This window comes from Silene latifolia, unplaced genomic scaffold (genome assembly GCF_048544455.1).
Source record: "Silene latifolia isolate original U9 population unplaced genomic scaffold, ASM4854445v1 scaffold_187, whole genome shotgun sequence".
Classification (NCBI taxonomy): domain Eukaryota; kingdom Viridiplantae; phylum Streptophyta; class Magnoliopsida; order Caryophyllales; family Caryophyllaceae; genus Silene; species Silene latifolia.
In genome coordinates this window covers 130,208-156,319 of record NW_027413154.1, presented here as the reverse complement: position 1 = coordinate 156,319, position 26,112 = coordinate 130,208, and the positions used below count along the sequence as shown (strand labels likewise).

General features: G+C 38.7%; 4 protein-coding genes and 1 long non-coding RNA gene across 7 annotated transcripts; 2 read left to right on the top strand and 3 right to left on the bottom strand.

Moving 5' to 3' along the window:
* Positions 1-463: 463 nt before the first annotated feature.
* On the bottom strand, positions 464-1,672 carry LOC141638148 (uncharacterized). Its single transcript, XM_074447563.1, has 2 exons — positions 1,561-1,672; positions 464-1,296 (listed from the first exon to the last, which is right to left on the bottom strand). Exons 1-2 carry the CDS (start codon positions 1,670-1,672, stop codon positions 464-466), a joined length of 945 nt encoding a protein of 314 aa, XP_074303664.1.
* Positions 1,673-4,988: 3,316 nt separating this feature from the next.
* Positions 4,989-7,603, top strand: LOC141638151 (uncharacterized). Of its 3 annotated transcripts, none has more exons than XR_012542025.1 (4): positions 4,989-5,173; positions 6,108-6,226; positions 6,529-6,670; positions 7,515-7,603. It is a non-coding gene; the product is annotated as an uncharacterized LOC141638151 (long non-coding RNA). The 3 variants fall into 3 exon arrangements; XR_012542024.1 differs by lacking the exon at positions 4,989-5,173 and adding an exon at positions 5,987-6,036 and having other exon boundaries at positions 6,116-6,226; XR_012542023.1 differs by lacking the exon at positions 4,989-5,173 and adding an exon at positions 5,987-6,036.
* Positions 7,604-15,872: 8,269 nt separating this feature from the next.
* Positions 15,873-16,475, bottom strand: LOC141638147 (uncharacterized). The gene has a single exon (XM_074447561.1). The coding sequence runs from the start codon at positions 16,473-16,475 to the stop codon at positions 15,873-15,875; it is 603 nt and encodes a 200-aa protein (XP_074303662.1).
* Positions 16,476-16,496: 21 nt separating this feature from the next.
* On the bottom strand, positions 16,497-16,946 carry LOC141638146 (uncharacterized). The gene has a single exon (XM_074447560.1). The coding sequence runs from the start codon at positions 16,944-16,946 to the stop codon at positions 16,497-16,499; it is 450 nt and encodes a 149-aa protein (XP_074303661.1).
* A 184-nt stretch (positions 16,947-17,130) lies between these two features.
* LOC141638145 (cysteine-rich receptor-like protein kinase 44) lies at positions 17,131-19,792 on the top strand. The gene is made up of 5 exons (XM_074447559.1): positions 17,131-17,161; positions 17,554-17,788; positions 17,877-18,013; positions 19,522-19,590; positions 19,704-19,792. The coding sequence occupies exons 1-5, from the start codon at positions 17,131-17,133 to the stop codon at positions 19,790-19,792; spliced, it is 561 nt and encodes a 186-aa protein (XP_074303660.1).
* The last annotated feature ends 6,320 nt before the right edge of the window (positions 19,793-26,112 follow it).

Below are 26,112 nucleotides of genomic sequence, written 5' to 3'. Positions count from 1 at the left end.
ATTATAAATATGTAATGAAAAAGAAAGCAATTCAACTAACTGGCAAATGGGGCCTACGATTTATTTTATGGGAAAAAAAAAAAAGAAAAACAAAACTGCATAAGGTGACGTGGATCAATGTGGATGCATGAAATGTTTCTATATTTATTAAGATAAGATACAACAATTTGCTACAAACTCTTTTATAGGACTATCCTATAACGTAGAACTGACCAATAGGAGAATAACCAATAATCAACACTCGATTATATTTACAGTTTAAGTTTATTTTGACAATTTGATGTTTTATAATGGCTATCGACATATTTAAATGGGCAAGTTATCAAAATAAAGTATTAGGCTATCAAAATAAAATGTACAAGAATATTAAGTAATTTAGGCTTTATGTTATTGGGTTGGTCTTATATGTGAAATGGCCTTATAGAACAATTTGTGTTTATACTTTTTTTAGGGGAAGAAATACTTATATTAAATCAATTTCCGCCATTACCAAAATAGCATCCGAATAATTTTCGACATACACCGTTTCCATATTTGCTGACAGGCACAATCTAGCAGCATGATGTGCCAGAGTATTCCCTCCTCTCTTAATGTGAGAAAACAAACACGGAGAAAACAAAGAAACATAAGAAAAAATATTGGAAATGTATAGACCAAACAGATTCCTTGAAATTCTCCTATTCTTTGCTGCGTTAACAGCCCCCTGCGCTTCACTTTGCAGCACGAGCTCCTCCCAACCTCCTCGCCTTACCAGTTTTAACCCGAACCTCATCACCTTCGCCTCTGCTACCTCCGAACTCCACCCACCACACACCCTGCGACACCCTACCATCACGACCTCCCCGGACGCATTCCTAACACCTACACCCAGCCCCACCTCTCCATTATCAAAAATTGTCGCATCTGTGTTCTTCACGTTTCCATGGTGTGGCTGAACCCATACATCACTCAATTGGCGTCCCTGCTCAGTACGCAGCACTCTGCCTTCCACTCTATAGGATGAAACTTCCACCATTCTTATGAAACCCATTAATACTAGATCATGGTTAGGCTCTTCAATTCCCCCCTCAAAAACCCGTGCATTACGGATATACCACAGGGCCCAAACCATAACCAAGTATCGTCGCAGCGCCGTCCTATCTAACCTCTCCCAAATCCACACCAACCAATGGGCACAAGACTCCCTGTTAGGCGCCTCCTTATTAAGGACATCAAACTCACTACTCTCCCAAACGGCCCTTACCCACCCACATTCCAACAGCGCATGGATGGCGATTTCATTCTCCACCCCACACACTACAAATCGGGTCAGGAGCACAATAGCGATAAGCCAAATTCGCTCGCACCCCAGCAGATTCGCACTTGCCCTCCACGCATAATTAGCTCATTTTGGAGGTACTTGGAGCTTCCAAATCCTTCGTCACCAGCTAGTAACCCCATCCCCCACGTTAATATTTGCAACCGAAGACTATGAATGCTTCCCAAACCAATATCCTGACTTAATGGAATATGAACCATACTTATTCGGCCACCAAAAGAGTTGATCGTCCGTCTCCTCACAGCTCAACGGCAGGCTCAGAATAACTTTAGCCGCCGCCTGAGAAAACAGCTCATATATGTAATCTATTTTCCACACCGCCATCTCCCCATCAATAAGAGAATCCACCGTCATTTCCGGGCCAGCCTCGATATTTGGAGCTAGAAATTTTGTACCCCTCGCCAGAAATCCATGCATCCTCCCACACCTTAACCTTTCGTCCATTCCCAATCCTCCATCGAAGCCCGTCTAATATCAATGGCTTAGCATTCCACATACTCCGCTAAGTAAAGCTCGGGTCAAAACCTCGTCTCGCCTTTATGACCGTGTTATTCTTATAGTATCTAGCTTTGAGCACCCGGCACACCAGAGAATCCGGAGTCACCACTAGTCTCCAAACGTGTTTAGCAAGAAGAGCTTGGTTGAAAACACGCAAATCCCAGAATTCCATCCCTCCAAGATTCTTCGGCTGACACATCTTATCCCACGTCCACCAGTGCAGCTTCCTCTCCCCTGCCTTCGAACCGAACCAAAAACGAGTCATCATCGCATGCATCACCTCTATAATCCCCCCAGGAATGGCAAAAAGGCTCATCATATATTGTAACACCCCCTCATACCAAGGTGCCTTACTAGGATAACCCTACTATGAAAGTGTGTTACCATCTCGGTTGTCCGAGGTTAGTACATATCAAAAACGTCTGAACTGAGCACATTTATTAAAATACCATAAAGTATAAAAGTTTACATCAACCAAATCCCAAACTGTTACAATAAAACAACTCAAATGTCTAACAACTAAGAAATAAAAACTAAGACTCGGACGGTGATGCTACGACTGGTGATGACAACCCTCCCATGACTGCCCCAAGCTCACCAATAGCAATACCTGTCAAGTCTGCTCACCATCCCCGAATGGATCACAGCAGATTCCACAAACAACAACGGGGTTAGTATTACTCAATCATTATAAGACAAACAAACATGATAACCAGCTGATCATCCTCCACTCCCAGTCTTCCGATCTCACACAGTAACCGACTACACACCGAAGTGTGTAGCCCTGCCAGATTACCCATCGCAACAGGTAATCCTCGCCGCCAGTGGGTGACCGCAACCGATCCCACCTAGTCCAGCTCGTCAACGACCGACTAACAATCCCTGTCCCTTAATGTCAACATCCCCTCCCGTGGCGGGTTCCACGGAGGGCAAACTAGGGTATGAAGCCACTCCCGCAAGTAACTCCACCACAAACACAACACACACAGCATCACGGCTGTCACAACATCTCCCCACCAACACCGTCACAACAACGCCCATACTCCGATGATCAGCAGATAACAATAATCACAAAACAATCATGTCTTAAACAATGAACAATAAACTGAGTAGGGAAAACCCTACCTTAGCAATCAACAGCAGACGGAAACCGAACAATCAGAAAGGCTTCTCTATGAAGTCTTCTCCTATTCAATAATCGCATAACACAATTACACATTGTACAATACCCCATATTCCCCAATTCCATATATACAGTAACCCCAAAAGAATACAAATGACATGGAAATAACACTTACCAACAGTAGAGTGAGAGATTACACGCGAGGACTACGGCGATTGTACACACACAATGAGATTATGGAATGATTTGGGGAGTGATTAAAGTGTGATTAAGGAAATCATAAAGTGATTAGGGTAGAAATGACGTTTAGAAACTGACTTTGAATATAAAATAACCCTAAACACTCCCGCCTCAAACCGCTGAATTACTACTCGCCAGACCGGATACTCGGTCGAGTAAAGTGTATACTCGGCCGAGTATCCTCTACTCGGTCGAATATTCACTATACTCGGTCGAGTATTCCTCGGCAAAACAAAAACAGACTACACCATCAGCACTACTCGGCCGAGTAGGCTCTACTCGGTCGAGTATTCACTTAAGAAAATCCGTAGTATTACAGTCTTCCTCCCTTAAAAAGAAATTCGTCCCGAAGTTCACACACCATCCTTAACAAGACACCACAAACCACAAAGAAAGACTTCCCAAACAAACATTTATCAATGTCAAAGAACCACACAAGACACCACAAGACTCACTAACCCGACTCAAAATAAAGCAAAACACACACGCGACCATCTCCTACCCCCCTAAAAACACAATGGTTATGTCCCCGTAACCAAACATACCTGATCAAAAAGACTAGGAAAACGTTCTCGCATGGCTTCCTCGGGTTCCCATGTGGCCTCTTCCACATTGTGATTAGACCAAAGTACCTTGAGCTGGACCGTCTCACCATTCCTTGTCTTACGGACCTTGCGGTCAAGAATCTCTTTAGGACCCTCGGCGTAGGACAAGGACTCATCAAGCTCGATGTTCTCCATCTCAAGGATATGCGATGGGTCACTCACATACTTCCGAAGTTAGGAAACATGGAAAACATTGTGGACTTTATCCAAAGCTGGTGGCAAAGCTAATCTGTAGGCTACCTCGCCTATCCGGTCCAAAATCTCATAAGGACCTATAAACTTCTGACTTATCTTACCTTTCTTTCCAAATCTCATTACACCTCGCATATGTGACACTTTCAAAAGGACCTTATCACCTACCGCGAACTCAATATCTCTGCGGTGCAAATCGGCATAACTCTTCTGACGGTCTTGAGCTGCTCTCATCTTTTGCCGAATCATATGGACCTGCTTAACCATATCCTGGACCAGCTGTGGCCCTAAAACCACTGTCTCAGAACTATCATCCCAACAAACTGGACTTCGGCCCTTCCGACCATACAAAGCCTCAAAAGGTGCCATCCCGATACTCGTATGATAACTGTTGTTGTATGAAAACTCAATCAGGTCAAGCCTGTCTTCCCAGCTGCCCCCAAACTCCTGGACACATGCCCTAAACATGTCCTCTAGGGTCTTGATGGTTCGTTCTGTCTGACCATCAGTTGCCGGATGAAAAGCTGTACTCATCTTCAAGGTTGTACCCATAAATTCTTGCAGTTCTTGCCAAAACTTGGATATGAACCTCGCATCACCATCAGAAACGATATCCTTGGGTATACCATATAACCGTCACTAGTAGAAAAAACCACTATCACGACGCGGTTATCGTGGCGGTTCTAAGAGAAATGACGCGAAAAGCCCAATAAATTGGCGGTAACACAATTTTTATGTATGTAGGAGGTCTATTGTGGCGGTTTATGTAAGAAACGACGTGATAACTGGAACTTTTTATGACGGTTCCGAATAGAAAACGCCACCATAAGTTAATTATGGCGGTTATATAAACAACCGACGTTAAAAATGACGCTAAAAGTTAATAATAAGTGTGCTAAAAAACCGCCATTATTTATTTTTGTGTCGGTTTTTAATCACAACTTCACAACCGACTTTAATAGCAAAAACAACTAACGCGCAAAACCCTTCACATTTCCCTAATACACAATTCAGCCCATTGATTCATTCATCCTCTCTTCATCTCCACACCCCCAAAATCTCAATCCCCTCAATTCAATCATCAATAGAAAATCTGATACCGGCAACCATCCATTTCCTTCTCACGCCTCCGTCGACAACCCACACCAGACTCCGTGAACTGGGCATCTCTTTCACCAGACTCGTTTAATATCCCATGTAAGTTACTACACTATATGAATCTTTAATCGTAATTTTAAATTTTGTATTAAATCTAACACCGGAAACACCGGACCACCCACGCCCCTTCCTTCGAATCCTACACCCTAATTTTGCGACCATCAACAATCTGAGGAGGTATAAACCCTAATTTTTGATTTGTTTTTTTATATGTAATTAATTGGGGGTTGAATTTGAATTTTTGTATGTAATTAGTTGGGGAATGAATAAGGTAAAATCCCTAATCTAAAACTTAACATCGTTATTTAATTATCAGATCTTTGGGTCTTTGATTTCATAAGGTTTGGAAATGGGTTTTGTTGCTTGATTTTATTTGATTGTGTTAATTGATATTTGGTAGTTTGCTGCAACATTGATCAGGCTTTACTCTTGTTTGATCTTAGTTAATTGTACTCTTCAAGTTTTAGCTTATGGGAATTTATTTCTCACGACCGAGACCAATCAACCGTAGTTTAACATAAGGCACCACAAGGAAATTAATTATGTTCTTTTGCTAGTCTTTGGTATCGGCATTGGGCTCTCTACATTTACATTTCATATAATTTGCGTTGTCTGTAAGTGTCCATAGGCTTTAGATAGTCATACACTTTAGTCTCTTTTTTCTCTTTTCCAAGCAAATGTAAATGTAGAGAGGCCAATGCCATGTACCTGATGTAAGTATATCAATTATTTTGAATCCCGTCCCCACTTATAAGATGTGTAGTAGTTTGATGATCTGGTATATCATGAACCTGTTGTTATGTGATGTAACCTAATGTTTGATGTGTACTATCTTAAAATTCAACAGATTTGGTGTCTTACTTATCATCAAGGAAAACAGAGAAAGCTATTATTTTGCTAAGGTCATATCATTACTCCAAGTTGTCTTTTTCTTGCTTGTTTATCTGTCTGGCTGAACTAACTAGAAAATTAGATTGGCAGTTGAGAAGGATCCTGATTGTTATAGAGTTCACTGGAAGACATTATGATGGAGAAGGGACTCTTCAAGACTTCAACAAAGCCTCGGAATATTCAGAATGTGCTATTTCTAAGGTATTGATTTATCCTTATAATTGAAGACATTCTTCTGTTAAAGTTTCTTAGCTTCCTCCCTCACTCTGTAATTTTGGAACACTTCCATAATGATCATCTAGTCTAATTTTCAAGTAGCATTTGGTATAGCTACACTTTAACGAGGGTGGTTCTCGGTTGAATATTTTTTTACTAGAGATTAGACAATAAACTCTTGCAAAGCGAGCTTGATACAAACAAGTTTGACTTGTATGACAGGTTATATGGCCTAACAATCTGCTTTTTTGATATCTAAACCTTAACATGATCTACGTTTTCTACAGGAACGAGTGATACCCTTTTGAACATTGTCGACGACGAAGGAGAACGATAACGAAGCCTTAAGGACATTGGATACTCTTACTGAGGGAACTCTGGTACCTTATGTTCAACTTGCATTCCTTGCGGATAGGGTTCAAAATACAGGTTCGTAGATTGTGCCTTAGGTATTGAAGAGATCTAGTTAAAGAAAGGGACAAGTAAAATAATTTGTCTCAAAGCCACAATTGTTATGTTTTACTCTCCATGATTTCACACGATTTAATTGTGGTGTTCCAAATGGTTTTCTATTGTTGTTTGTTATTTGTTGTTGAATTTCGATTGCAATGCCTTGTATTGGTTTTCCCAAAATTATAAACCCTAATTTCCGAGTCTAATTGATTTTATCATGCTATTAGTCGTCACTTGGTGCATTTAAAGTTGTTCAATTTTAGAATCACGCTTATTCGTCCTAGGATGGCAATCACGTATCCGTTTATTTTTTTTTCTGTAAATCGTCCTATTTTTCATTCATTTCCTGCTGAATTGTTATCATTTTAGTGTGTTTCTCCTCTAATTTTGCTTCGTTCTACTCTAATTTATACTACTATGTATGTTCTCTCTTTTTAGGTATATATTTCTTCATTTGAATCTTATGGGGGAGGGTTGGAGAGCAATAAGATGCAAAGTTAAGTGCCTAATTTTGTGTGCTTGTGTAGATTGTCTTGTTTATATGTGAATGACCCAACTGATGCAAATCTCCTCACTGAAGAACAAACCAAAAACTTTGGTTTCATGCTCGAAGCTTTACGAGTCTTTATAGTAGTGTAATGGTAGGTAATCCTAGCTGGTTTAGTAGGACAATTAACCAAATGATTGGCCAATAATTTATTAGTCATGGTTTCAAATCGAGAATTTTCGATAACTTGGTGAATTCTTATCTTGATGAATTCTATCGTATTACTCTCTTAGTTTTGAATCTTGGTTGAGTTCGTCTCTGAAATGTATGTAGGAAAAATATTAGTGATTGGCTCTACAAGATCAGCAGCTTAGGAGGACATAGCCATAGAGGACCGAATGTATTGACGTTGAATCCTTGCTTTAGTTTGCTAATATGCCATCAATTTCAACTTCCTTTAAAATTGTTGACAACCAAAACACCGATTTTCTTTGCTGAAGGTAAGTTCTGCAATGTGTGTATTAGCTTTTTTAGTAATTGGTGAAGTCATATGCTACGAATGTTTTTGGTTTATTGCTCTTTCTTGTCAATCACTGCTCGACACCCTCACTGCCACCCGATGCCGTCTGTGGTACCTTTACAATTTTCAACCTACCAGAAGATATAATTAAGTTTAGCAATATTGTGTTAGTCCAATCTGTTGATTTTAATAATGCTGAGGTTATTTTTCTTACTATTGGTTTGCTAAATTTATTATTGCAGATTCAACAATGTTGATTGACGAGATGAAAGATGTTAAAGAGGTGTGGACTATCAAAAGTATAGAGAACATGTAATGTTGATTAGTTTATTAACTAAGACGTGTATGTGATTATTTATACACTTGGATGTTATTTATACACAAGTTTTTTGGTTGTTATTCCCTTGTATGTATTATATGTTCATTTCGCTATTTGGATTGTCAAATCTCTAGAATATTGATACCAAAATTTTGGTAGCAAATAATTTTTTTTTTTTAAATAACTACCTATGGTGGCGGTTTTTCACCAAACAACCGACGTTATAATTACCTTTAGTGGCGGTTCTGCACCAACAACCGACGTTATAAGTACCTTTAGTGGCGGTTCTGTAACAATAACCGTCGTTATAGAGAACATGTAATGGTGTAATGATATTATTGATATACCTATGGTGGCGGTTTTCAAACAATAACCGCCACTATATGTGAGTTATAATGGCGGTTCTTGTCTAACAACCGACGTTTTATTTAAGTTTATAATGGCGGTTTTGGTCTATAACCGCCACTATAGGCGAGCTATAGTGGCGGTTGTACAACCGCCGCATAAGTATATACGACCCCGTGATATACGACGGACCCAAAACCTTTCAAAACCGCCACAAAAGGTCATTTATGACCGCCACCGTAGGGGGTTTTTCTACTAGTGCGTACCACATGCCTCCTGTAACCCAACGCCAGCTACATCTTAGACCAGGTATCTTTCATAGGGACAAAGTGAGCTGACTTGGTTAACCGATCCACAATCACCCAGATCATGTTATTACCTTGCTGTGACCTAGGCAATCCCACAATGAAGTCCATGGAGATGGACTCCCACTTCCACTCGGGTACCTCCAAGTAGGGGTGAGCAAAACCGTGTATCCGATACGGTTTTCAAAACCGTATCGGGTATACGGTTTTTAAAATCGCAAAAATCACTATACGGATCCGATACGGTTTAATAGGAATATACGGTTTTCGGGTACCCGGAAAAACCGTGTATACGGAAGTCGTATATACGGATACGGTTTGGTGACAAATGCCCAATTAAACATTGTAATTATTCAAGAGCTAATACATTACCTCTAATATGACCACCTCTTAGAAAGGGCTGATTTTTGTTTATTGAGATAAGTTAGTAAAAAAAGTCATAAAAAACATTATAAGAGTGGAGTTGAAAGGGGAACTTTGCATTTTTTTTATACAAAAACTTCAAACCGTGTCAGAAACCGTATATACGGTTTCGTTTTTGCCCGACCCGGATACGGTACGGTTTTTATATATAAAACCGTATCGTATATACGGAAATCCGTATAACTCAAACCGTTTACCGTATCGTATCTGTATTATAAAACTGTATCGTATATTTTTGCTCACCCCTACCTCCAAGGACTGAATCTTACCCTGTGGTCTCCTCTGCTCACCTTTGACCCTCTGGCAGGTCAAACATCTAGCCACAAACTCAGCTACATCCCTCTTCATGTTTGGCCACCAGAAAGTCTTCTTAAGGTCTTTATAAAGCTTGTCACCACCCGGGTGAACCGAATAAGGAGTGAAATGAGCCTCCATCAAGATCACTCTCCTCAACTCTGCATCCTCAGGAACACACCATCTCCCATCAAAACGGACACTCCCATTTGTATGGATAGAAAACCTAGAAATCGTCCCACTCTCTACTCTGGACTTCCACTCCTGGATCTTAGGATCAAGCTCTTGTTTACTCTTGATGTTCTCATATAACTCTGGCTCGATCGTCAAATCCCCGATGGTATCCCCCTTCCTTAACATAAAGATCCCCATCCTAGACACCTCATCCCTCAGCTTCAGTAAAGACATTGCCGTATATAGCGAATGAACGCTCTTCCTACTCAAAGCATCTGCAACAACGTTAGCCTTACCCTCATGATAGATGATCTCCATATCATAATCTCCGATCAGCTCCATCCACTGTCTCTGTCGCATGTGAAGCTCCTTCTGAGTGTAGATATATTTTAAGCTCTTATGATCAGAAAACACCTTAAAGGTTGCTCCATAATGGTAGTGCCTCTAAATCTTAAGAGCGAAAACAACTGCACCCAGCTCCAGATCATGAGTAGGGTAATTCTCCTCATATGGCTTAAGCTGCCTCGAAGCATAAGCTATGACCTTCCCTGCCTGCATCAAAACACAACCAAGACCATTCTTTGAAGCATCGATATATACCTCAAAGTTCTCACATCCCTCTGGCAAAGCTAGGACAGGAGCTGTAGTTAAGCGTTCCTTTAAGGTCTGAAACGCCGTCTCACAACTCTCATCCCAAACAAATCTGGTGTCCTTCCTCATCAAAGATGTCATAGGCCGTGCTATGGTAGAGAAGCCTTTCAAAAATATCTTGTAGTAGCCAGCAAGGCCTAAGAAACTCCGAATCTCAGCAACATTCTACGGTGATTCCCACTTGGTGACGGCCTCAATCTTACTAGGATCCACAGACACCCCCTTCTTAGATATCACATGACCCAGAAAAGCCACCACCTCGAGCCAGAACTCGCACTTAGATAGCTTGGCATAAAGTTGATTCTCTCTCAGAGTCTGCAAGACTATCCTCAAGTGCTCCTCATGTTCTTCCTTAGTCTTAGAATAGACTAAGATGTCGCCGATAAAAACAACCACAAACCTGTCCAAGAACGGTGTAAAGATTCGGTTCATCAAGTCCATGAAAGCTGCTGGTGCATTGGTCAACCCAAAAGGCATTACCACGTACTCATAATGACCATATCGAGATCGGAACGTTGTCTTAGGAATATCATCACCTGCTATCCTCAGCTGGTGATAGCCCGACCTCAGATCAATCTTGGAGAACACACCTGCTCCACTTAGCTGATCAAACAGGTCATCAATCCTAGGCAAAGGATACTTGTTCTTCACTGTGACACGATTGAGCTCTCTGTAATCAATGCACAGTCTCATACTCCCATCTTTCTTCTTCACAAAAAGGACTGGGGCTCCCCACAGTGACACACTAGGTCTGATATAACCCTTGCTTAGCAACTCATATATCTGCTTCTTCAACTCAGCTAACTCTTTAGGTGCCATACGGTAAGGCGCTTTGGATATCGGACATGTTCCCGGTTTAAGCTCCACACTGAAGTCCACGTCCCTCTTGGGCGGCAAACTCGGTATCTCCTCAGGAAAGACATCATCAAACTCTCCCACCACAGGTATCTCAGCAGCTGTCTGTGGCTCTACACGGCGATCTCTCACATGAGAGAGAATCAAGGGGCACTTCTTCCTCAAACATGACTTTAAATGACTTTAAAGTCATCGCAACTATGAACTTACACTTAGGTTTTACCACAAACCCTCTATAGGACACCCTAACACCCTTAGGACCCTTTAAGGACACTCTCTTTTATCGACAATCTATCTTGGCATCATACTTATCCAGCCAATCCATCCCGACAATCACCTCAAACCCATCCATAGGAAACTCTAATAGGTCTACCGGTAAATCTACCCCTCCAACCACCATAGACACTCCCTTATACAACTTGATACACGACACATACTCCCCGGAAGGTATGAACACATCATCTTTTATAACCTCAAACTTCCCCAAACCCATGGACAAGGCATGACTCTTGGACACAAAAGAATGTGTAGCCCCCGAATCAAACAAAACAAAGGATGGTACATTATGAACGAGAAAGGTACCGGTAACTACATGAGCATCATTCTGCGCTTCCTGTTTGTCCATCATTAAAAGCTTCCCACTGTTTTTCTGTCCTCCTCCTTGAACCGAAGCATTGGAGGTACTTTGCTTGGCTGTTGAATCTTGGGTGGTGCTGTTATTCTGATGCTGATATGACCCACCACCACTGCGGTTATAACTGCCCTGGTTGCCCTGTCCACCTCTGTTGGTCCATGATCCACCCGGTCGGTTACTAGCAAAACTCTGAGTTGGCCTCTGAGAGAAATTCCCCTGCTGAGCTCCTGAACCAGTGTCGGGCCTGTAACTCGTGCATTCCCGTCTCCTGTGGCCTACTCCACCACAGTTGAAGCATGTGATGCCGAAGTTGTCACTCAGAATCCGACCTCCAGTCTTTCCCCAACCACGAGATCCCCCCGAGAAACCAGCTCCACCAGAAAAAGCCTTTGCATGGTTGAAGTTCCCCTTCTTGTTGCCCGACTGACTGTTGCTTCCACTGTCAGCCTTCCTCTTTTCAGCAGGAGTCCTCTCATTGATCTCTCTTGAAAGATCTACCATCCTCTCAGCTTGGCCCGCTCTTAGGTACACTTCCTTAAGGTCAGTAGCAACCCCAGCTGGCATACGGCTCACGATCTTGGCAGATAAACCCCTCTCAAAACGGAGAGCCAAACCCCTCTGTCCCAGCTGCATGTCCTCAACATAGCGAGATAGCTCTAAGAACCGATGATAGTACTCAGTGACTGTCATCTCTTCTAACATGGTGAAGGAATCAAACTCAGATCTCATCTTGTGTCGGATATGCTCCGTTACAAACTGCTCTCTCATAGCGCTCTTCAACCCTGACCACGGGATAGCTCCAAGACCCTCAGCCGGGTAATAGGCTCTAGCATCTTCCTTGACGTTTTGCCACCACACAACGGCTTCACCTCTCAGGTAGTATACTTCCTGCTCAACGATCATGTCTTCGGGACACTTAACCATTTCCATGAGACTTTCAATCTCACGGTGCCACTTCTCGAGTAGCTTTGGTTCCCCCACCCCTTCATATGTGGGAGGGTTGAAGCGAGCAATGATGATGCTGAGCTGAGTAGCATCCACCGGCTTCTCATTCCCCTTCCCGACATTTTTAAGAGCTTCAAGGAGAGCCTCTTGTTTCTCAATCATACGAGCAACCTCATCAAGGGACATCTCAGAAGCTTGAATCTGTGCGGGGGTTCTTTTGGGCGGCATTTTGAGCTGATAAGAAATAAGGAAACGTAAGCACAAAAGCCTACGGCTCAAAATGTAACAATCCTCCACAAAAGAAACACTCGGCCGAGTATAAGACAATACTCGGTCGAGTAGTCGACTCCAGCAGCCAATGTCAAAAACCCAGAATGCATACTCGGTCGAGTACACACATCACTCGGCCCAGTAGGCACTACTCGGTCGAGTACAGCTACTTACTCGGTCGAGTGAACACATGCAGTAGCCATTGTTACTCACTGCCAAACAAAATTCGGTCGAGTGCTTGGTTACTCGGCCGAGTACCCCTACTCGGTCAAGTGCCTGCCCTGCTCGGCCGAGTCATACCAAAGACGGGTTAAAACAATGTACAGTCCCCTATCATGGTTTCTATTCCCTCATCAAACAAATAACAACAGGAACTTAAATGCCACGTTATAAACACACAACCATACCAATCATTCACAAGCTAAACCAATACACCAAAATTTCACATACCCGTCTACCACTTTTCCAATCCATACTTACGAATCCCACATATAAGTTTCCAACCATCACTTATTATCACCATGAATCTTCACATACATGCACATACAAGACACAACTCTCAACACACTTCCCCATGTGACCGGCTCGAGTTAATAAGAGCCAAGTTGCGACTCCGGGACGTCTCCCGAGTCTTTGCGGTAGCTCCAAACAACTCTCCCACGGTTCATTTTATTTAGACTCCCTAAGTTCATTAGATTCATTTGTTTAGGTGCTTAACCTGCTCGATACCACTTTGTAACACCCCCTCATACCAAGGTGCCTTACTAGGACCACCCCACCATGAAAGTGTGTTACCATCTCGGTTGCCCGAGGTTAGTACATATCAAAAGCGTCTGAACTGAGCACATTTATTAAAATACCATAAAGTATAAAAGTTTACATCAACCAAATCCCAAATCACATAATAAAACAACTCAAATGTCTAACAACTAAGAAATAAAAACTAAGACTCGGGGCGGTGATGCTACGACTGGTGATGACAACCCTCCCATGACTGCCCCAAGCTCACCAATAGCAATACCTGTCAAGTCTGCTCACCATCCCCGAATGGATCACAGCAGATTTCACAAACAACAACGGGGTCAGTATTCCTCAATCACTATAAGACAAACAAACATGATAACCAGCTGATCATCCTCCACTCCCAGTCTCCCGATCTCACACGGTAACCGACTACACACCGAAGTGCGTAGCCTTGCTAGATTACCCATCGCAACAGGTAATCCTCGCCGCCAGTGAGTGACCGCAGCCGATTCCACCTAGTCCAGCTCGTCAACGAGCGACTAACAATCCCCGTCCCTTAATGTGCACATCCCCTCCCGTGGCGGATTCAACGGAGGGCGAACTAGGGTGTGAAGCCACTCCCGCAAGTGACTCCACCACAAACACAACACATACAGCATCACGGTTGTCACAACATCTCCCCACCAACACCGTCACAACAATGCCCATACTCCGATGATCAGCAGATAACAATAATCACAAAACAATCATGTCTTAAACAATGAACAGTAAACTGAGTATGGAAAACCCTACCTTAGCAATCAACAGCAGACGGAAACCGAACAATCAGAAAGGCTCCTCTATGAAGTCTTCTCCTATACAATAATCACATAACACAATTACACATTGCACAATCCCCCATATTCCCTAATTCCATATATACAGTAACCCCAAAAGAATACAAATGACATGGAAATAACACTTACCAACAGTAGAGTGAGAGATTACACGCGAGGACTACGACGATTGTACACACACAATGAGATTATAGAATGATTTGGGAGTGATTAGAGTGTGATTAATGAAATTGTAAAGTGATTAGGGTAGAAATGACGTTTTAGAAACTGACTTTGAATATAAAATAACCCTAAACACTCCCGCCTCAAACCGCTGAATTACTACTCGCCAGACCGGATACTCGGTCGAGTAAAGTGTATACTCGGCCGAGTATCCTCTACTCGGTCGAGTATTCACTATACTCGGCCGAGTATTCCTCGGCAGAACCAAAACAGACTACACCATCAGCACTATTCAGCCGAGTAGGCTCTACTCGGTCGAGTATTCACTTAAGAAAATCCGTAGTATTACATATATGTTGGGATGGCCTAGGTAATTGCCTTAATCAGTATCTCTATCCCCGGAAAGGACAACATTCTCTTATTCCACCCTTGCATTTTCTTCCATATACAATCCTTCAAGTCCGCAAAGATAGCTTTTTTCGACTTACCAATAATAGTTGGGAGTCCAAGGTATTTTTCATATTCTCCACCTTGAGCACACCAAGAGTATTTATGATAGTTTCTGTGCATTGAATCGTAACCTTTTTGCTAAAAAACACCTCCGACTTAGCATAATTAATTTTCTGCCCCGATGCTCTCTTATATTGGCTGATAATATCAGCTATTGCAGAGCATTCCCTAACATTTGCTCAAACAAAAAGAATACAATCGTCCGCAAATAATAAATGGGACACCCTAGGTGCCTCCCTACAAAACCGAAACCCATGGATCTGACTATCATCAGCTCCTCTCCGTATCATCCAAGAGAAGGCTTCTGCGCAAAGAAGAAAAAGTTAAGGTGATATAGGGTCCCCCTGCTTCAGCCCCGACTCGGAATAACACGCTCAGAGGCCCTACCATTAACCACAAAAGCATGTGAAACTCTGGACACACATGACATAACCCGTCTTCGCCAGTTCTCCGAGAAACCTATCTGCCGCATCACCACCTCAAGAAAACCCCCACTCCACTCTATCGTACGCCTTACCCATATCTAACTCAAGAGCAACACTCTCATTCCGCCCCTCACCCCCCTCGCTTCATGGCATGGAAATAAAAAGGCAATTAAAACGTTATCTGTTATGTTTCCCCGGGGCAAAGGCGCTTTGATTCTCCGAAATAACCTCATTCAAGCACCCCTTCAGCCTATTAGCTAATGTTTTGGAAATTATTTTTTAAAGCACATTACATAAGCTAGTAGGTCTAAACTCTGTAATTCTTTTCGGTTCGGGACACTTCGGTATAAGCACCACATTATTTTGGTTAACTTCCGTCAAATTAGCCTTACCCATCCACCAATCCCTCACAAACGAGCACACATCCCTTCCCACCACATCCAAATATATTTGATAAAAGCGAGTTGTCATACTGTCCGAGCTTGGCGCCTTTTGAGGGTGCATCTGGAACAGAGCCTCTTTTACCTTCGCATCGCTCAAATCTCTGTCAAAAAGCTCGTTCATCTCCGGAGTTATAACCTCACGCATAACAGCCGCTACAGCCTCCATATTATTCGGGTTACAGGACTCAAACAACTCCCTAAAATAGCTATCAATCACCCTTCCCGCCTCCTCCTCCTTCTCACACCAGCACCCTTCATTATCCTCAATGCCCACGATTTTATTCCTCTTCCGCCGTTGTTTCGCATTGTGATGGAAATAAAAAGTGTTCTTATCCCCGTCCTTCAACTCCAGCCTACTCGCCCTCGTATACCAATATGATTCCACCTGGTACCGCAGCTTCTCAATCTCCTTAACCAAAGCCCGACAATGAGCCAGCATATCCCCCGACGGGGGTCTTCTCTACCACCGCCCTAATTCATCCTCCTTCTCCTTAAGTCGCCTTTTAGCATCACCAAATTGGACTTTAGCCCAACTTTTAAGCTCTCCCGCCACTCGTTGAACCTTCTCCGCCACCCCTCCAATTCCTTCCTTGTCCCACGCCTCTTTCACCACACTACCATACCCTTCATCCGCTGCCCAAAAAGGTTCGAACTTGAATCCTCGGTGGCCCACCCGTCCACCACGCCCTTCATCTAGAAGAAAAGCAGCATCGTCTGACACATACAACGAATACGTACTCACTGCCGTCCTAGGGAAAAACAAGCCCCACTCCTCCGTCACAATAACCCTATCCAGCTTCTCCCTCACAAACGTCCTCATGTGCAACCCCATCTGCCACGTAAACTTATTCCCCCGAAACCCCAAATCGTGAAAGCCACACACATCCATAGTCTCGCGAAAAGCATCCATCATCCGCTCACTCCTCACCCTTCCCCCCTCCTTTTCATGTGGGCTAAGGATTTCGTTGAAATCACCAAAGAGGACAAGCGGCACAGTACACGACTCTACGATCCTCCACGCCCTAATTTGTGTTTATACTTAGTGACATTATCCTTCATTTTTATTGAGGGGGTGTTTGGTTGGCATCATTAAAATGTATGGGGAATGGATCAATCCATTCCAATGTTTGGTTGAAGTATTTTGGAATGGAGTTAAATACCCAATGGATTCTAACCCCATTCCAACCCATTGAAATCTCATACTAAACTCCTTCCCATGAATCGTACTCCATGCCTTTATGTTTATTTTTCAATAAATTAAAAATGTTTTGAAAGGTATGGAGTTAGAACCTCATACTTTTATAGTTTCTCATTTTAATTCATTTTATTTCTAAGCAGCAAACAAACGACCCCTGGGTTTATTCCTCAATCTCATGATTCATTTGAAGTTTGGGCTCTAGTCTTAGATTATGGTTAAGTCTGGGTAAACACATAAACCAAGTTGTCTTATGTTAGGGCTTTAGTCATGTTAGACATTACTTGAAATTTGCATAAACATTATTATCAATTTCTTACAGGCCCAAGGCGAGCTAGTCTAGGATGGGAATCTCGATTCAGAATTATCATAGGGGTTTCAAAGGCGGTTTTGTATCTACATGAAGATTCACGATTTAAGATCATTCACCGTGATTTGAAACCAAGCAACATCCTTCTTGATCATCAATTGAACCCTAAAGTTTCTGATCTTGGCCTTGCTAGATTATTTAATGATGATCAATCGCAATCTGACACAAACGGGATCGTAGGCACTCCGTAAGTATTTACATTTTTAAGGGTTTGATGAAAAATTTCTTAGTTTTGATTAATTTATAATATTTAACAGTTTTTTACTTGTTTGCAGAGGTTACATGGCTCCCGAGTACGCAAGACAAGGCAAGATCTCAGCAAAGTTCGATGTATATAGTCTAGGAATTGTGATTCTCGAAATCGTAAGCGGTCAAAGAAACGGCTTCTCTGACCAACAATCGGACGAGGAAGGTCTAATACCCCGCGTGAGTAATCTTACTTAGTCTTGTTAGAATTTTTTTTATTTTGTAGAGATTATAGTATTGAAATCGCTTTAGAAAATACGGTTAATCATAACGGCTCTAAATACACTTTCTATCCCTAGCCTGGTTTTGGGGGTGTTCATCTTCTTTATTTGAACCAGGCCCAAAGATACCATGGCCGAAAATTCTGACCATCGACACATTCAATACAAAGGAAAAAAGAATTTTTGGAAGTTGGGCCAAAATTTGTACAAATAGAAATTTTAGGAGGCCAAGGGATAGAACTTTCTTGGGCCTCTCACACATTTCAAAAGTATTGGAAGTTAGGCTAAATTTCCAATTAGTCTTCTTTGATCCATTTTTATTTGCCTTCTTTTTTTATTTGTAGAGGTTGTGGAAAAAAAAATATAGTTAGACGGGAAATTATTTCTAAATAAATTTATGTTCAATTACATTGTCAAATTTTTTTGTTTTAAATTACCAAAAAAAATTCGTCTTATATTATCCTTTTAATAAAACAGTCATTATTATGTATGTTCATTTTGAGGGTAAAATTGACCAACCAAGTTTAAATAGGATTCAAGCTTGACCGCTCTAAATTGCATTGAATTGTTATCTCATTTCAACCGATTTGGTTAGAATCTAATCAATTTCTCTAAACTTTTGTTATCCTTGTTTTAATAAAAGTCGTAAATATGTGAAAACCGTGTTTTTTTTATGTTATTTGCGGACCAAATTTGAAATTTTGCCTCATAGAGTGCTAAATGATAAAAAAAATATCACGGGCATGGAGGTTGTGGACGGAGGGTGCAGTTTTGGACTTGGTAGATTCTTCGTTACTGACATATTCGCATGAGCAAGTGGCATTATGCATACGGGTCGCTCTACTATGCATCCAAGAAGAAGCAAACCAAAGACATACAATGATGTCAGTAGTAACTGCATTGAGCGGAGACACCACCACTAGCTTACTTGTGCCGAATGTTCCCCTTTGTTTTACTACCGTTCCTACCACCGGTCCAACAATGACATCAATACTAGCTGCTTTAAGAGAAGAGAGTTTGGTACCTGAAATACAAATTGCATCAGATTAGTCATCCAGGTTAGTAAGAATATGTTGCTTTTTTTATGCTCCAGTCGTATTGATTTGCATTCTAGTCGTCAATAAGTGCCTAATTGTCGTTTTTTGCTGGAACATAAATTATTATGTTTGTCGCCTTATCGGTTCAGTGTCGAAATATTTTGTTTCAATTAGGTATTAATAGGTTAAACAACTGGTTGATTTAACTTCAATTGTTATTAAAATAAATCATGGTCACCATCGAATAACTGGTTACCCGTCAAAAGCAATTGGATTGGTTTTGGTTTGCCATTTGAGTTATAAGGACACCTTGTATTGAAGCCCGTGGAAGGATGAAGTTTTTCCAGGGATGCGAATTTGTGTCATAATTCTCTTGGTTGCACTGGTGAATGAGATATTTATGTTATGTTTTGCAGGATGTAAATCTACAAAGATGGAGACTTACTTTCACCGATCATTACTCGAATACAAGGAGGAAGTCAAGGGTATGCGGCTGCGTCGAAGCAGAACAATTTGAGATAGATGCGACGATGTGCTCAAACTGCGCCTGAAATGTTGTATTGCTTTGCTCATTGCACCGTGACATTGATAATTGCAGGTGGAATGATTGTCTCGGAACTGCATTTCATTAGTGATGGATTGTTGTACTCCAAGTATAAGATCGATGATATTCCTTCCGATTTGTGAGTTGAAATATGATAACAAATCGCTTTAGTTGGTGAACTTTGAAAAATGAACTTTTATGTTATCACCCAAGTGATTGTACTGTAGTACCTTGTTTACAACCTCAATCATCAGGCAGAATTGTTTCAGAAGGAGCGAAATTGTAGGCCATCAGGCGACGTTTGCCCGACCATGACAAAGAAGACCAAGATGATTTTAACTTGATTGCTAATACGAAATAGAGAGTATTTTGATGATACTACGGAGTATTTTTTAATTTGTTGAAGATGCTCCACATTTTTTAACGAAAGGCGTAGTAGCGGTAGTAGAGTTAGCTTAGTTTATTTATTTTTTGGATGACGATGAAACCTGCAACCGTTGACTCACTACTTCACACAATTTCCCGCCCACGTTTCGATTTTTACGAGTCTCAAGCGGAGTCTTGAATTTCCAACACCTAACTTAATCCCAAACAAAATTCTTCTAGCTTATTGATGCAAATCTAATGCTCTCGGACCGAACTTCGAATTTGGGATAAAGTTAACTTCACAAATAAACAATTTTGATTGATCGTGCAGACACGTAGCTCCAACAAATACTAGAATACATGCTAAAATTGAACGGGTCAGAACTCCGAAGTCCACTACGTACTCATCCACGATTGACGAGCAATGTACAAGCAAACGTGGAAATAAATTCTTAATATATGCATTAATGTGTAATTTTGTTTTTTAATTCCTAAATTAATACTCAAATTAAAAGGTATTTAATTCTTAAGTACAACTCACTAAGTTGTACTTCCTCCATTCAACTCCACTCTACCTATTTCTATTTTGTACACTATTCACAAATACACATTCAATCTCGATTTTCTCTCAATACATAAGTGAAAAAAGCAAAGTGGTAGAGTGGAGTTGAATGGAGGAAGTATTTAACATTACCCATAAAATCTATAATGCATGCAGTGGGACTTGATCCCCCTGTGGTCTGTGAAAAACTACCAGATGTTTACCGCAGCGTCATAAACGCTTAACATCATTTATGTACATTGACATGTATATATTATAGGCCCTTTGTCTTTTGGGCCCCGGTTCTAGGAACCGGTTGAACACCCTATCGGACGGGTCTGATGTGGAGCCCAACATGTGCGGATGCGAAAAGATTTGCATACCGTTTAAAAGTAGATTGCTCATCAATGAAGAGAAGAAAGAAATTTGCAAAGTAAGGATTGCAATGAACTCTGACCGAAGGCTTTTAAGGAGTTTCGGTGAAAGCATTGGCGGAGCCATAGAGGACGAAAACGACTAATTTCATAAGTCAGCCTCAAAAATTTTTCGAAAATTTTTACTAAAATTTCGAAAATTTCAGCCGTCAGGGGGACGATCGCCTCTGCTAGCCCCCCTAATTATACCGGGTGAAAGTCTTGCTTGAAGAAAATATGAAGGTATGGTCCACGGTGGAGTACTACTCCTGAGTTTTTGTATTGGTAATGTTTTTTTTTCCAATGAGTTTTATTGATTGATATTAGAATTGAAAGGCATACATATATTGATAATCATGTTGGCATAAGAGATTTGAGATTATGGCAAAAGTCTCAAAAGTCAGTTATGGCAACTTAATACAGTTTTGTGCATGTGAAAATTTGTTAAAGACAGATAGGCAAAAACCCCATGATCTAGTATGTGTGGCGGTACTGAAATGCGGTGGTCGTAGAATTGCAAGGAGATATAGCCTTGTGAAGATTTTTCGTCCTATTGGCATGGATAAAGTTTGAAGAAAACGAGAATATAAAGATCTCGTGATGTTCGTTCTATTTGTGTTGCCCAAGCTCGACCATTTGTACGTTGTAGGGTCTAGATCCAAGTCTAACCTTGGGCTCTCATACCACTTGTACAGAGGCGTTAATACCATCTTGTTGTGCTCCTGCTGCTTCGGTATCCATGATCCATAATAATAGTACATATATACGATATTGTCCGCTTTGGATCGAGCTCTCACGGATTTTACTATTGGCCTCCTCAAAAAGCCTCACACCATTATATTTGTTGGACATTTATAAAGACGTTCTTTCATCTTTACACCACCGATATTGGACATGGGTTTGCACCACATTCATTATCTTTCCCACGGGAATTTTTTCTCTTTTGTTATCGTTCTTGTCACCTTATCAATTAATTATTGAATAATGAAACGCCTCCGTTACAATAGGGAAAATGGAACATATATCGGATGTCTACGTCAGACTTTATTTGTTTTTGAGCATATGTATATTTTTTTTTGTGAGATTATTACCTCGAACATTATTTGTTTTTGAGCATATATGTATTTTTCTAGCCTTTTTAAAGTTATAAACTAGTTTTGTGACCCGTGAAATTCACGGGTTTATCTATTTCTAGTGTAATACTTTAGTGATTTAATACAATAACATACTACGATTTTCATGTTTTAAGGGCCGTATAAATTCAATTAGTCTTTTATACAACAGTTTATCAGAAATTAAAATTTCATACATTAAATATACTAAGATAACCCTATCAAAACTAAAGTAACTCAATGCAAGCTAAAATGAATTAATAATATAAGTATTCATATAATCAAATTAAACAAAACTATATTATCAAACAAAGATCCCCAAAGATAGAGCATCCTCGCAAATTCAACAATTCTGAAAATAACATAAAACACACAATTAGAAATGTTATGACAAAACTAACATTTCATACCCCATAAAATAGAAGCTAATACAGTAATAAATTACGGAACACAAATTTTTAAAGCAAAGAACAACTTGAACAACAATTGGATCATTATTACCGAATACTTCACCTATTAAACAATATTATACAAAAAATGCTATATCCCTCTAATTTTCCACCTTTTAGCCATATATTTCAACAAAGAGGTCTCATGAGAGATCGTCTCCCACTAATTTAGTGGGAGATATAATAGGGAAAAAATAAATTCAGTGGGTCCCTCGCCCCCATCATGTGAGAAGTCTCTCAATAACGCTATTTAGAGACCGTCTCTCCGGAGTTTTTGTGATATTTCAAAATATATATAATAAATGCTCAAAAAATTATTAATCATCCACGATTCCACGTTGATGTCACCAATCTTTAGTTAGTATGTAAAATATAGTTGTTTAAGCAATCTTAGTATTTCACTTCTCCTTATAATCTTCTTTCTTCAATAAATCATACCTATTAAAAAAAAAGTAACACAATAATAATGGAATTTGTTTCATGCAATATTATCGTTATTAACTTAGTTTCACCTTAAGTAATGAAAAAAATAGGGAATGATAATCAAATCGTAGAGATGTAAGTATATATTTACCTTGGAAGAGCTTAACACAATAAATAATCTTGATAGCACCTAAATGAGAACAAAACAAACACACACGCGAAATTGAAAATGTGATGAACACTTCATAACCCAATGAAAGTTCTAATAAAAAAAATTTAGTTAATAATATCGGTGACACATACCATTCTACTAACGAAAGAGATAAGAAATTTTTTGCTTACAGATTTTGCCTTCCATAAAAAATATATAAACAATTGAGGATGCGTTTTATGGCTATTAAATATTATTTTTTCATTATTATCAAATTTAATATAGGTATAAATAAAGATTAAGTTCATGACTTTTGAGCAGTAGTAGAGTTAGGCCATGTTCTTTTGGACTGAAATTATCTGAACTGAACTGAACTGAACTGAATGAAGCTGAACTGAACTGAACCGAACTTAACTGAGCTGAACTGAACTGAACTGAACTGAACTGAACTGAAATAATAATAAAAAGATTATATTAATATTAATAATAATAGTAATAATAATAATAAATATTATAATAAAAATAATACCAATAATAATAATAAATATTATTATAATATTGTTCATTAATAATAATATATTAATATAATCTAATAATAATAATCTAATAAGATATATAAAAAATAAAATATTAATATAATAATAAATAAAGTAATAATAATAATATATTAGTAATATAAATGATAACATTATTAATAATAATATAATATATTAATAATAATAACTAAAAAATAAATAATATAATAATAATAATAGGTCTAATATAATAACTTATTAACATAATAATATTAAATATAATAATAATAATAATAATAATAATAAATATGTGATTAATAATATTAATAATGAGTATATTAATAAAATAATAAATATTAAATAATAACTTATTAATATAATAATATTAAATATAATAATAATAATAAATATGTTATGAATAATATTAATAATAATAAATATATTAATAAAATAATAAATATAATATAATAATAATAATAATAATAATAATAAAAAAAATGTATTAAATATAAATATAATAATATAAACAATACGAATTAATTATTAATAAATATAATAGTAATATAATAAATATAAAAATAATATAATAATAATAATAACAATAGTAATAACAATAGTAAATACATTAATATAAAAATAATAATAATAAGAATATCAATAAGAATAATAATAGTAATGTTGAATCGAATCAATCAATCGAATCGAGCTGATCCAATCGAATCAATCAATCGAATCAATTGAGTGAATCAATCGAATCGAATCGAATGGAGCCAATCAATCGAATCAATTAGATTAGAATCAAATTAAGTCCAAAAGAACAGAGCCTTAGTTTAATTTATTTATTTTTTGGATGACGATGGAACCTGCAATCGTTGACTCACTACTTCACACAATTTCCCGCACACGTTTCTGTTTTTTACGAGTCTCAAGCGGAGTCTTGAATTTCCACCACCTAACTTAATCCCAAACAAAATTCTTCTAGCTTATTGATGCAAATCTAATGCTCTCGGACCGAACTTCGAATTTGGGATAAAGTTAACTTCACAAATAAACAATTTTGATTGATCGTGCAGACACGTAGCTCCAACAAATACTAGAATACATGCTAAAATTGAACGGGTCAGAACTCCGAAGTCCACTACGTACTCATCCACGATTGACGAGCAATGTACAAGCGAACGAGGAAATAAATTCTTAATATATGCATTAACTAAAGGGTAATGATAAATACAACCCACTGGGTTGTATTTAAGAAACCAAAAGAGAAAATAAATTCTTAATATATGCATTAATTATATAGTTAATTTGTAATTTTGTTTTTTAATTCCTAAATTAATACTCAAATGAGAAGGTATTTAATTCTTAAATACAACCACTAAGTTGTATTTAACATCCCCCTATAACTAAAAGAATAAGAAATCTTATGTTTTTTCCCGCTCAATTGTCTTCACCTTCTTAAAGGGCCTAATTTTTCAACTTATCAAATCAGCCCATATACTTATTCTAATAATGGCCCAAATTTCAAATCTACCCAACTGATATTTTTCCATCTAAATGAACTCTTCATACATTACATACAAATCTTACAAATGTTTAATAAAATCAAATTTAAAATCAAAATATTGGCTCAATCTTTGCCACAAATAAAATATTTGGCAAGAAAGATTCCACAACTTTATCCCATATTTAATAAAATATTTTGCATTCAATTAACTTCCTATTTAATAACGCATTCACACTCCAATCTTCATAAAATAAACCTGAAAATAAATTAAAAAACATATTAATGTAAAATAAGAAATTAAATTATATACTAGGTATATAATTTTCATATTGTGAATATATGCTACGTGATATTATAATTATCCCGTGATATTATAATTATCTCAATTAATAATATATGCACGTTATATATTGATTTATGAATATCCTATAATATATATACTTATTTATTATGACTATATGCTACGTGATATTATATAGTATGATAATATATATATCCTATATATACTACGAGATTATACTTACATTTTGTTTTTAACTCAATGATCATATCCCCTATTAGTAGTGACCCTATATAGAGTATGTTTTTGAATAATAATCGGTTTTCATTATATGTAATAATAAAAAAAGGCTTGCACAAAAATAATTTAATCTAAAAGTCTTTTAAATAGTACACTTTTTTTTTAAATATATCACTAACATTATAACGTACATTAGAACTTATAATAAGTACAACTCATCAATACTATATATTAAATCCAGAAACCAAGGGACTTTAATGTAATTAAAGAAAGTTATACAAATTAATTATACTATATAGTTTTCAATCACTAGCACCGTGTGATGGACCCGATTAAGGGATCTCAATGCAAATATTATATAGTTTGGGATAAAATTAAATTATAATAGAAGTTTGGTAATTTTCCTAAACATTTGTAAGAGACAAAAACATGGACAATTTCCTTAACATAAAATAATAAATTAAGATGG